At 44.8% G+C, this 13,608-nt stretch overlaps 1 protein-coding gene across 1 annotated transcript; it reads right to left on the reverse strand.

Annotated features, from left to right (window-relative positions):
- Positions 1–11,018: 11,018 nt before the first annotated feature.
- Positions 11,019–12,766, reverse strand: LOC112877337 (U-box domain-containing protein 21-like). Its single transcript, XM_025941634.1, has one exon. The coding sequence runs from the start codon at positions 12,674–12,676 to the stop codon at positions 11,360–11,362; it is 1,317 nt and encodes a 438-aa protein (XP_025797419.1). The 5' UTR covers positions 12,677–12,766; the 3' UTR covers positions 11,019–11,359.
- Between the last annotated feature and the right edge of the window lie 842 nt (positions 12,767–13,608).

Genomic DNA, 13,608 nt, shown 5'->3' on the forward strand with positions numbered 1-13,608 from the left:
AATTGACTGATGAGGCCATGTTTCTTACAGAGGCTCTCGCCGATGGGCAGGCATATGGTAGCCACCAGACCTCACCATACCGGTGGATCCGCCCAGGTAGTGACCTCGTCATACTTTTTAAAAGAAATCTTGTGAAGATGTTTATGTAGCACTGGCCTGATCTTCCGATAGGTATGGTAATTTTGATTGGTGGAGACTCGACGTGGATGATCCGGGCTTCTAATCAGACGCGATTCGAACCCCTGCAACCGTTACTTCGCTACTCCATTGGTTATCAACCAAACACAACTCGATTGACCTGGCCAATAAGACTTTTTCCTGCAAGCGAATCAAAGAACACAAGCAACAAAGAATAAACACGCAATCTGAAATTGCAAATGTGTATGGAGCAAAGATTAATATGGGGTTCAAGCTCTGAACACAAGAGGACCATAGTGGTGTAGAACAAAAACGGGGGCCCTGATTCACAGCAAACGGACTCGGCATCATAGTTACAATGAAAGATGTTTATTTCTTAATAGAAAACTAGAACTAAACAAAACTCAAACCCTAATATGGCGGCGCCTAATAAGTTTATACCAAAAAGGATGAGTCTAGGGTTGAGGGCGGCAAGGGGGCTGCCCGCAACATGGGCTTAAGGCCTGACACGATACAAGGACCGTCACGGCCTAAAACTAGTGACACAGTACCTTGTCGTGGTCACACAGGATGATCCACTCACCTTATGCATCTAGGACCAGAACCAAAAGAAAGCTTTCATCATTAGCTTTCCGACGCATCAAAGAACATATTGTTTCAATGTCGTATGAGAGAGATGTGGCCGATTCCGTCGAGAGTGCTTTAGTGATTCCGAACCGAACGCGGAGTCCAAGTTGATGATGGCTTGTAACTTAGCGAAGGGCATGGCTCATGCGTATCCATTTTTTTGATATCCTCATCATCCTCCCCTTTTCGAGTTGGAGTCATCCTCGACTCCATTCCACCATTAAACTATTGCAAAAGGTTAGTGACAACAGGACGCAAATTGCTAGACATAGGATTATGATCATGTGAAAACAAAACATGTCTGCAAAGCATGGTATGACATGGTGCATATGAAAATGAAATATGTCTGCAAAGCATGGCACGGCATGGTGCATCATCAATATAATTTTCAGCATTCAGAGATGTTGTAGCAATGGAAGCACCTCCCTTCAACTTAATTTCTTCGGTTGTAGCACCAGATGAGTCTAAAGCATGATCATTCTTAGAAATTTCAGCATGCTCATTGTCATGTTTTACAATTAAAACAGGTGTTAAATAAAGTAAAACAATTTTCTTACTCTTATGCATCAAAGTATACCTATTAGTTCTATCATGGTGTAAAGCATCAATATCATATTCCCATGAACATCCTAATAAAAACGAACATGCTTGCATAGGTACAACATCAAAATTAGCATAATCATGATATGAGCCAAATAAAAAGTATACTCTTGTTGATCGAGTTACCTTTGCCTTACCACTATTGTTTAGCCATTCTAGGTGATAAAGTTTGGAATGAGCATGTGTGGTCAAGCCAAGCTTCTTGAGCAAAGCTGAACTAAACAATTTGTCAGACTCGGGGCCACAGGACTGGGCACATGGCGTACATTTTTTAGGATAAGGGATGGGACATGGTCCACACCCTACACTAGTTGTAACTACTTGTACAGGAGTATGACTAGTCGGAACATAAGAAAACCACCCGAGTAGTACTCGGGTAGGACTCCTGAGCTTATATTGGCAAGCAAGGACCCCCTCCAAAAAATAATTATCTAAGGCAATACAAACCACCACACAGGAGGTAGGGTATTACACATACTACGGTCCGAACCTGTCCAAAGTTGCGTGTTCTTTGCACATTTGAGTTCCTGATCTCGGCGATGCCCCACCTATAATCTACCACCTCGGGGGTATCCCTCGGTAGGCTTGGAGGTTAAATACTGACACAAGTTATTGTAGCTCCCACTATCAATTATTGTATGCACATGACTATCATTGACAATGAGAAACATGTGGAACAAATTATGGTGTTGTAACTTCTCCGGTTCGTGCTTAAGCTTTGTATTCAACATACGCTGCACAACAATAGATTTGTAACCCGCAGCAGCAGTCATAGGATCAATGGCTTCTCCTTCACTATCCAAATCTGCAAGGTTAGCAGCAGGAACCAAATCATCTTCAACATCATAGCACTTACATATCTTCCATCATTGGTGGCAATGGATGCACGATGACTGGGGCAATCCTTCATGATGTGTCCCATGCCCTTGCAGTAGTGGCACACGATGTTGGTGGAGTGGCTCAATGAAGCACCAGGAGGAACAAATTTCTTCTATTGTTGGGATTGCACAGAAGACATATTACTCATCTCGGAAGTAACTGTAGTAGCAGGCGGTATCGTTGGTGGCTTAGCAACAGGTGCCTTGGGCTTGTCGAGGTCGGAATGCTACATACTTGAAAGTCTATTGTTGTCGTCATTCATGTACTTCTCTTTCAGCTTTAAGAGCAAGATAATACTATTGGTTGAACCTTGTCCATTCTTTGTAATCAAGGATAAAAAAAGTTCACCTCAATCCGAGTTATGATCGAAAAGTTATGCCTATTTTAAGAAAGGGGCTCCGAATCAGAGTTTTTGGAAGTCACAACTAGGCATACAAGGTGGCGCGGCTAGGGCAAAGCTTTCCTATCCTCCCAACAGTGATCATGGCTGAGCAAAGTGTCTCAGCAAGCGACCAAGGATAAAGCGTCCCTAGTATATATAGCAATAGGTATCTTCAGATGAATCAAGAAGGGCTTAGATGCAAGGCGAAAGACACAAGACGACTTGCAACCTATCTAGGGCTTGCGTGGTTAGAATTCACAAAAGGCAGCTAGCGGGGCAAATCAAGTAATGTGATGGCTCAACTTGTTGTTTGGGTAAAGGTGGATGGGACAACGGCGGAAACAAAATCAGCAACGGGCAATTGAACTATGACCACAAACACTCTAAACTAGCAACAAGGACTCGACCACAAACACAAACTCAACAAATGGAAACTGAAATAAAATTGCAAAGGCTAAAATATGTGATAGGACAACGGAAAGTGTATATTTTTTTGGCCTTTCGTGGACTGTAGGTAAAGGAATGAGATGAATCTAAAGGGAAACACGATAATATACCTTCACAGGTAACCTGAATTCTGATACCACTTGATGTAGCACTGGCCCGATTGTAAGGAACATGGCCCCATTAGGCCATGATTGTGATTTTGGTGATTGTGGGACAACATAGTCAATGGAACTAATGATTTTGTGAGCTCAAGTTTTTAGGATTTCTAGATCCCATGGATGGAGTCCAATCCATATACAAGATTGTCGAAATTGATGTCAAGATGTTCAAGTTGTACTGAAAATGCAGAGATGATTTGGAAAAGGTTCAACATGACTATATGCGTCAGTTAAAACTGACGGTATGAACTTATAACGGGTCGGTGCTTTTGTGAGTTGATATGGCAATCAAGTGAAGAAACCACAGTTGCACTGGTTGAACCGGATCTATAAGAATGGAGGTGTCAGTGCAATTACGAGATGACACAGCAATCAAGTCAAGAAATAACAGAGGCACCAGTTAAACCGACGGTGCAAAAGAAGGCGTCGGTGCAAGCGTGTTGTGGTTACTCAGTACGAATATTTTGGTTCCAGAAGGGTTTCCAAGCAAAGTCTTCAGCACCGGTTAAACCGACGATCGTTGGTGCAATGACGTCAGTAGAAGATGGCAGTTGGAGTTCAACGGCTAGTGGGCAGGCTGTGTGTGACCGGTAAAACCGACAGTGGCTGTGACACCCTAGGTATTTAAAATGCTAAAACAAGGGTCCTGAATTTAGCATCATGCATAATAAACAAGAACAATTCAAATTATGCATCTCTTTAAGGAATACATGTGTATGTATGTGTGCATATAAGATTTTTTATAAATATGTTCATAACCATACATGCTGAACTTTTCATAAAAAATGTAGCATAAAAATATACTCATATTTTAGTACCTTGCAAGTGTACTTCAAACACCATTTGCAAATTCAAATTTTAAACACATGAGATGAATAGGAATTCAAATCCTAATAGTCTTAAATTTAAAATAACTTCTAAACGGAAGATCAAATGAACTTGGATCCAAAACGAAAGTTGTAGATTTTCAAATTTCCTACAACTTTCATGTTCAAAGTTTTTCAATTTTATGTTTGAAATTTTGAGAAACTTTACTTTGAATCTTGAATGTTTTCTCTCTCCCTCCCTCTCTCTTCTCTCCCCTCCCCTGCTCTACTTTGGCCGGCAAAGAAGCACCAGCACATGGCAGGGCATGCCTACGCCAGCGCGCCGTGCCAAGGCGTGACCCCCAACAGGCCGCGACCAGCCACCGACCGGGCTTTCTGCCAGCGATTTTCCGTACCCCGTATCCCGCCCCTGCCCAGCTCGCGCGCGCCACGCAGCAGCCATTTCCCGGCCACCGCACGACAACGAGCCAAGGTGACGAGCACCTGCTGCCGGCCTTCCCGAGCCGCGCCCAAGCCCTCACCACCCTCACGCCGAGATCCCCCTTCCGCTCCACTTCCACCCGAGTTAAGCCACTAAATTGGTTCTCATTGGCCCCCAGAAGCTCCCTGTCCTCCCCACACCACCCCTTCCTCGCCGGACGGCCGCCGGCGAGCCACCTCCACACCGCCGCCCCACTGCTCCTGCAGGCAACCCTCGTCTGGCCATCTCCAGCCCCAACAGAGCCTGCCTACAGGTAGCCCTCGCCGCCCTCGTGCTTCCACATCCCTTTCCTCCCACCGGAATTTCACACCCAACCATGGCAGCCGCGTCCAGGGATGACATTGTGACATTGAGTTCTTTTTAGCATCCTTTCTACAAAAGTCAGGGACCTATCTGCGGGACCCTATTTCCTTTTTGTTTTCAAAATAGTGAACTTGTAAATTCATTTAAAAATCATAGAAAAATCTTAAAAATGCAAAATAAGATATTTTGGAATCCTTGCAAAAAGGTCTACCACTTTGCTTACATGACTATGTGCAGCTTCTATATAGTTGTAGCTCTAGATTAAGAACTAGTTTTATTAGCACTTAATTGGATCTAGTGTTATGGGCATGCACTGGTGGAGAATTTTCAACAGTTGTTTAGTATCTAGGAGATGAGCTCTATATAAAAATTTCAGGGCCAGATCACAACTCTAGCTATAGATTTTATTAGATCTTGTTCTATACCATGTGTAAATAAATCTATTTGTTGTAGATGTTATATTGTGATTCATGAAGTTTAACTTTTACAGTGGTGTTATAGTGATGCCTAGATACTTTAGCAAAAAGTTTAGAGCTTTATGCTCCACTGGATCTTGCTCAAGCAATTTTTTGCAATGAATAAAAATATTAAATCAGTATAAATAGTTTCTATACTTAGAAAATTATGATATTTTTACCAGAGGATATTTTTGAGTAGATTATCATGTTGGAAAAGTTTGAGACACAGAAACTTTGTGGAACTGCCTGTAGAAATAAATATTGATTAATATAGATGTATCTTGACTTATTTTCTATGCTCTGTATCTTGCACACTAAAATATGAAAAATTTACAGTAGACTCACCATAAGTTTAGAAGTACTCGTTAAAATGTTGAGCACAAGTTTTTGCATGGTTTGTTCTGTATAAATGGATCTTGATCCTATTAGTAGCTGTTTAATGTATTTTTCATGATTAATCTGCTATATGAAAATGGTTGAAAATTTTACAGTGAGTTTGTACTTAAGTAATGTGCTTTGCACAAAAATCTTAACACCAAAAACTATCTGTAGTAGTTGTTTTTTTAATCCATGCTTACTTTTGAAAAATGACCATTTATGAAATGATAAAACCCCTCACTTACTTAATAAAGTTAGTTAATCTAGATAATACTCGATAAATGACTGCCCAAGGAAAATAAAATGAAGTGCTTTACAACTTAACTTGAGTTTTGTTGAATTACAACTTTATAGTGAAATAGTTATTTATCTTGTACCATTAAAACAACTCATACATGTGCATTCATATAGAATCGACTTCTCTCGCTGACGGAACATACGAGTTGGTGCCCGAGCCCAAGAGTGAGCAGCGCAAAGTTCAGATCAATCTAACTAAAGTCATCAAAGACCCGAACCAAAATTTGGTAGAGCCCAAGGCTAGCACTTCTCAGGAAGGCAAGCCCTGGAGCATAAACTCTACTTTAACACTTATGCAACTTTTATTTATATATGGTATTGTGCATTAAGTTTGTAGGAGTTGATTGAAACCCTAGTTGCATGATCCTAGGTACCTATGTTATGAACACTAGTTTATGTCAGTCGCTAGATGCCATGAGTAGAAGTCGAGTGATTTCCTGTTACTCGTGAGAAAATAGAAGTTGATTGTTTAAATTATGTTGGAACTATAAGATCGACGGATGGGGCTATGGTACAATGTTCATGTTGATGTTTGAGGCCTCGTTTGTGTAGTGAAACTGGCTAAGGTCACGGTGTGTGGTAGTGTTGGTTAAGTTTTTGAACCTACTAACCACGTATCGAGAATATGGTAATCGGTAAGCTTACGTACCTGATTGGACCGGCGAGTGGACTTTACCCTCACTCTCTTGACTTTGTTCCCATGGGCACATCGTGAGTGCAAGAGCAGCCACAGCTCGGCTTCGTTCCGTGGTTCATGGACCTCTGTCTCGAGGGGTCGTCCTGATACACAACCCGGGAAGAGAGGGGAAAAGTTATATGGGTGACTCGCCTGGGCCCATGCATGTGTTTTGGCTTTGCCTTGCAAGTTTAAGAAATTCGATTTGAATCATCCGTTTGTCACGGTTATTGAGACTGCTTGACCCTTTTACCACATAGAGTAAGAAGAGGAACAATGATGATGATTAATCTTGTTGGATGATTAAATTAATTACTTCCACCATGTATGATGGTAGATAGATGCTCACCTAGAATGGTTAATCGAACTAGAATCTTGAAAGCTAAAAATTTGAAATTAAGGACCTATTCTTTGTTGCTTTTCTGCAAAATAAAACCCTCAAGCCTTAGATTTGTGCATGTCTAGGAGCCCGCTAAATATATACCAAATAGTCGGGTAAGCCTTGCTGAGTATTAGTATACTAAGCCTTGCTTGTGGCTTTATTTTTAGGTGAGACCTTTGAGGACATGGTTGCTAGTTTGACTTGGCCGTGTACTCTTCCTTCTGGTTGGTCGGTGGAATGGGATGCGTCCCCGGCCAATGATGATAACGCTGAATGATGTCATGTACAGGCTTCATCATGATATCTTGTATCATCATTAGAACTTTCGCTTATTTTTCGCTGCATTATTAAACTCTGAAAGTACTTGTTTATGAATATTTTTAAACTTGGTTTATAATAATAATTCCTGTTGAACTCTGTGATGTAAAATTTATGGATTGTTGTAATCTCTAGGCTCACCTTCGTGTGGGTTATATGTATGCATTATTTCGATTGAAATTTCAATAGTTGCATCGGGATGTTACCTGATAGACTGTCGTTTTACTCCATTTCAAGTGTGTGTTAGCCCTGATTGCATCTATGGTGACAGTTAGCGCACTTAAGCCAGATTAATTCAGGCGGTTCTGCCACAGTGGCGACCGGTTTAACCGGTGCTTTGTGTTTTTTAGGGAAAAAGCATGTAACGGATAGAAGTGGATCTCTAGCCTATATAAGGCCTCACCCCTGGTCATTTGAGGCTGCTGGAGTTCGTGAGAAGCTACAGAAACACTGAAGAAGTTCTAAAAGCCATTCAAGTCCATATTGATCAAATCCTTAGGTTTAGCACAAGTTTTGTAAGGTGTATTCCTAGGCTAGCTCTAGAGAGAGTGTGAGAGCAAGGTGTTGTGACCTTGTGCTAGTTCTTGAGTGAACCTCAGGCTTGTATCTTGGTGTGCCGGCCTCTTGGAGTTCTTGGTGGCTTGCTGGCAAGTTATCAACCCTTCGGCTTGGTGTGGAGCGGCGACGACGGTCTTGTGCGGGGGATGTGGAGACCCCCTTCCTTTATGGAGAAGCTCCTTAGTGGAGGCCGCATCGAGGTGACCAGAAATTTGGCGTGAGCCTTGGTGGCTAAGCCTTTGTGCAAAGAGACTTGGTGACTGGGAAGCAATACTCTTAGTGAGTGCTTCAACAATGTGGACTAGGGGTGGCTTTATGCCTACCGATACCACGGGATAAATCCGTGCGTCAAGAGTTTGCTTCCCTTATCCCCTTCTTTAAGCTTCCACATTTCATTCTTGCAATCTTGTGTGCCTTTACTTTCATAGAGTAGTATCTTGGTAGGATTGGCTATAGGTTGCAAAACTTTTTGGGATGAGATTTTGTCACTAGAAGAACCCTAACTGCACATCTAGATAGTATGTTCTAGTTTATGTTTTGTGCAAACTATTTGAGCCATAGGTTAAGATTTTAAGACAGACCAAATTCACCCCTCCCCCTCTTAGGCTATGAGCATCGATTTCTTTTACCGATCTTGCAATAGGTATGGTAATTTCAATTGGTGGAGAGTTGACGTGGGTGATCTGGGCTTCTAATTAGACGTGATTCGAACCCCTGCAACCGTTACACCACTACTCCGTTGGTTATCAACCAAGCACAGCTCGATTCAACTTGCCAAGAAGGCTTTTCCCTGCGAGCGAATCAAAAAATACAAGCAAGAAAGGATAAACACGCAATCTGAAATTGCATATGTGTATATAGCAAACATGAATATAGGGATAAAGCTTTGAACACAAAAGGAATAATCACCATAGTGGTTTAGAACAAGAACGGGGGTTCTGATTCGCAACAAAAGGACTCGGCATTATAGTTACAATGAGCGGTTTCACGATAGAAAACTAGAACTAAACAAAATCCAAACTCTAATATGGCGACGGCTACTGAGTTTATAACAAAAAGGACGAGGCTAGGGTTGAGGGCAACCAGGGGGGTGCCCACAACATAGGCTTAAGGCCCGACATGATACAAGGACCGTCACGGCCTAAAACTAGTGACGCAGCACCTTGTCATGGTCACATAGGATGATCAACGAACCTTCTAGAGCTAGGACTAGAACCAAAAGAAAGCTTTCATCATTAGCTTTCCAACGCATCAAAGAACGCCTCGTTTCAATGTTGTATGAGGGAGATGTGGCCGATTTTGTCCAAGGTGGTCTGCTGAATCCGAACCGAACATGGAGTCCAAGTTGATGACGACCAGTAACTTGGCGAAGGGCATGGCTCGTGCGTATCCATCTTGGTGATGTCCTCATCATTATTTAGTTGTAATTCATATTCTTTTCCTCGTTAAACAAGAAGTTGGGTTTCTCAGTTCTTCCAAAGAGGTTGAATGGTTCATGACTAGATACCATTTCGTTTAAATTTGGAATCATATCAGATTCAGTATCCTATATCTCAGATCGATTGGCTTTTAGTTGTTGGTTACTTACCATGTAAACATTCAGGGCAGTGCAATGTTACTTGCAGAGTGCTCATGACTACAAGAGATGTATCTCATAATATTAAAGGGAATAATGTAACTGCTCAAAAGAAAAAAGGAGACACATGTGGCCAATCTAATCCATAATAATCAAGAAACATAGCTTCAGTTACTGAATGTAGTTGGTGTGTTTGGAAAGATTTCCTTTTGAAGTACAGATTAGTACCTGGTAACTAGTTAATTTCATAGCATTTATCAGCTGCTTTAGGAACCTTGCATGCCTACAACTCAGAAAAGCATGTGCTTACTCTTGGCTGCTTCCATCGACCCACATGGGTAGGAAGGAGAAGGCATCCTAATTTGTTGGCTCTTTCTAGGTGTTGTTTTATAGTAGCATGAGCACCTTGTTTTGACCGCTGCTAGTAGCATGAGACACTTGAAGGCAGAATAATTCAGTCATACGGTTGCACTGCATCTCAAAGTCGGTTTCAACCTAACCTTCATGAGTAAGACGAGCAGAAGTAACATTCTTATTCTTTTGGCCCTTTCTAAGTGGTGGATTTTGCATGTGCATCTCCCATGCTTTGACCACTACTAGAATGTTTCGCAATGCGGCTTTTTTGGCTTCAGTTATCCATCCAGATGATCGGGGCAGACGAATAACTAAAAAACAGTGAGTTTCGGGTGCTGATCTGAGTTGGCTAGTTACGAAGAGCGAGGCAGGTGAGGTGGTTATATAATTTTATCTTTTGAGCATACATGGTTGTCTTCAACTGCCCGGCCATTGATAGTGGAATTGTTCAGAAAAGAATAACAACTCAGAAACCATTGGACAAATCACTCCAGTTGGATTATTGGCATGTACAATGACGTAACTATAGGACTAAATCGTTGCACTTACGCGACATGGATTACAACAGCAGGCTGCTGATTTCTGAAGAGCAAGGCCGCTGAGGTACCGATTTTAAAGGATTTTTTACGGTCCTTCAAGAGATACCAAAACTATAGCTTGGATTTTGGTAACTCGACACGCTACCTCTTAAAGAAATGTAATTTTCCTTTCAATCAAACAGGGATATATGTCTGGAGCTGCTCAATGGTAGTGGAATTGTTAGAAGTTTGAATAGAAGAATAGCAACTTGTATTGACAAGCATAGGACAAACCGAATCCAGTTGTCCTGGCATGCATGCACAATTGGAATAACAAGTGGATGTTGATGTGATGATGCTACTAACATTGACTGGAATTGTGGACTATTCCAAGCGGATTTGTTTGAACGAAGAATGACAGTCATTTTTTCCCCATGACTTTGAACCTGATACGCAAATAGCCTCGGGAAAGCACTGTTTCATGGAAGATATTCAAAGACAGAGAAAAGCTACAAGTGGCAGTCTGGTAGAGCTGATGAATACCAGATAAAAGTAGAACCAAACTGATTTCTCCGCTAACTGAAATTAGGCTGAACATTCCAGAAATAAAAATGGGGAAATATTTAAGAAACCATGAATAATGGAATCTCATCTTCCCCTCGCAAACTAAATAGAAACTTACATGTAGTCTTGATCATTCTGTACACAAATCCTGTCATTTTTGAAGTTATTTAGTTATAGTTCATACTTTTGTTTTCCTCAAAAAAAAATAGTTCATACTTTTGTCCATTCTATATGAGAAGTTGGATTTCTCAGGTCGTCCACATGAGGTTGATGAATCGATATAAATTTGCTAATGTTAGAACGAAACAGAATAATACTCAAATACAAGAAAACCTTTTAATCAACATTTAGAAGCTATTTATGTACGTTTCCTACCTTTTGTGATCACAATTGTATCTACTAAACTTTTTTCTATTGTTATATACACACAAAAAAAAGCTATGTAGTCAAAATTGTAGTGCCTCTCTTGAGCCCTCTGAAATCCATGGTGTCAACACACTCCACTCTGCCCTGATACCTGACAATCACCCTCAGCAGCTCAGTGGCCTTCTCCTTCGTTTCCTCTCTGCATCCAGCCTGGAGAAGCAGCAGCACCTTCTGGAGGGCACCAACCTGCAGCGACTCAATGATGGCGAGCCGCCTACCTGCTGCTGCCGTGCCATCCATGTCGTCTTCCGGGCATTTCTTGCACATGCGCAACAAGGCAGAAAGAACGAGCTCGGTGGCTGCGTCGGAAACGCAGAACATTTTCTTGACGAGCACGGGCACGGCGAGCGCGTCGGCACGGGCACGCGCTCTGCCATCGCTGGACAACAGTGCCGCGTCGAGCGCGGCGAGAGCCTTCTCGGCCGTGCTCCTGTCCGCGTCCACAAGGAGCTCGACGAGCACCGGCACGAGCCCTGCCGCCGCGAGGCGCGCCGCGGCGCTCTCGCCGGGGCACGCGAGGTGGTACGCGGCTACCAGGCACGCCCTGGTCGCCTGCGGGCAGATGGCGTCCCTGATCGTCTTGACCAAGACTTGGACGATGGCGTCGGCGTTGGCGCTCAGATCGACGGCCCCGGCGCCATACCTGTGACATGACAGCGAGATGATCTCTCTGATGACGACCACAGACTGCAGCCTGCTGTGCAGGCCGCCGTTCGCGGCGACGGCGACAAGCCGCGCCACGGACGCGCTCGAGGAGCCGACGGCCACGATGGACTCCTCGTCCATCGGCATGACGAGCGCCAGCGCTGCCAGCACGGCGTCCAGCACGTCGCTAGTGGCGTCTGCACCTGCGGCGTCCGCAAAGGACGCAAACGCCGCGGCGAGCGCGCGCGCGGCTCCGGCGGATGCGAGGCGGCCTCGGTTCGGTTCGGCTAGCCGGGCCTGCCGCCGGACCCAGCGCGCTGCGGCCGCGCACCGGTCGGCGTCGCCCGCGAGCGTGGCGCCCTCCATCTCGGCGACGGCGGCCTCCTCGGGCGTGGCGGGGACCGGATCAACCCTACCGCCGGAATGGTTGGCGGCGCACCAGTCCTGGATGAGGCGGCGGAGGGTGTGGTTGGGGACGAGGTCCCCCGCGCGGAGCTCGGCGTGCGTGACGGGGCATGTGCGCTGGCCGCCGGAGAGTAGCCAGGAACCGATGGCAGCGCGGTCGTAGGTGATGCCCGTGGGCGCCGCGACCGGGTCACGCATGAGGTCCAGCGTGATCGGGCACAGGAACTCCGGCGGCGGCTCCTCCTTGGCCGGGGTCGCCCTGAAGGGCAGCGACGACATGGACGATGAAGGTGGAGAGTGGGTGAGCGTATCAGGAGCGCATCGGTGAAGGAGCCGTGCGCGCGGCAGTTCATTTAAGGCAGGAGGTTGGGTCGGAGCGTTGAAGGAGAGTAACCGTCTTGAGACGTGTAGGCGTTCGAAGAAGATAATACTACTTTATTCATATTTGAAAGTATATTCTCTTATGGTTTTTATACGTATTTTACTATGACAAGAAAAGAAAAATAATTCATGTGTCTACAGAATGAACCGTCCTCAGGCCGAGGCCAAAGCATAGGTGAAAATAAAAGCAGAAGAAAGACAATGACCCTCGACCACAACCTCATCTCAGTAGCACAACTGCGACCACGACCTGGATCTCGAGCAAGGGAGTAAAATGCACCATGGGCCCTTCAACTTGGCTTGGAGTGTCATACCGGTCTTTAAACATTCAAAATACACGTTTAGATCTCTAAACTTGGTAATTGTTTCACGCGAGGTCCAAATCATAGTTATATATCTTAAATTAAATTACGTGGCTGCGGACTGAGTACTGAGACGAACCTGGTACGTGGGGCCCACATGTCAGGTCCACCTATATTCTCTCCATCTTCACTCTCCTCACCTCCCTCTTCTCTTTCTCCTCCTCGTCCTCACCGAGGCCGACAGTGCCGGCGGTCGTTCCGCCGCAGCGGGCGTGCTACGCCACCACTCTGTCCTCGATGAGCGAGCGGGAGCTGCACTAGGCGAGCTACGTCAGCCGCTCGACCCCGTGGGCGAGCGAGAGGCGCTGCAGGCGTGCTCGGCCCCCGATGGGTGAGCCGAAGCCGCCGCGGCCGTGCTCCGCCTCCGCTCCACCCCCGACGCGTGAGCGGGAGCCTCCGCGGGCGTGCTCCGCCTCTGCTCCACCGCCGATGGGCGAGCGGGAGCCACCATATGCGTGCTCTGCCCTC

The sequence above is a fragment of the Panicum hallii genome, chromosome 9 (assembly GCF_002211085.1).
Source record: "Panicum hallii strain FIL2 chromosome 9, PHallii_v3.1, whole genome shotgun sequence".
Lineage (NCBI taxonomy): Eukaryota > Viridiplantae > Streptophyta > Magnoliopsida > Poales > Poaceae > Panicum > Panicum hallii.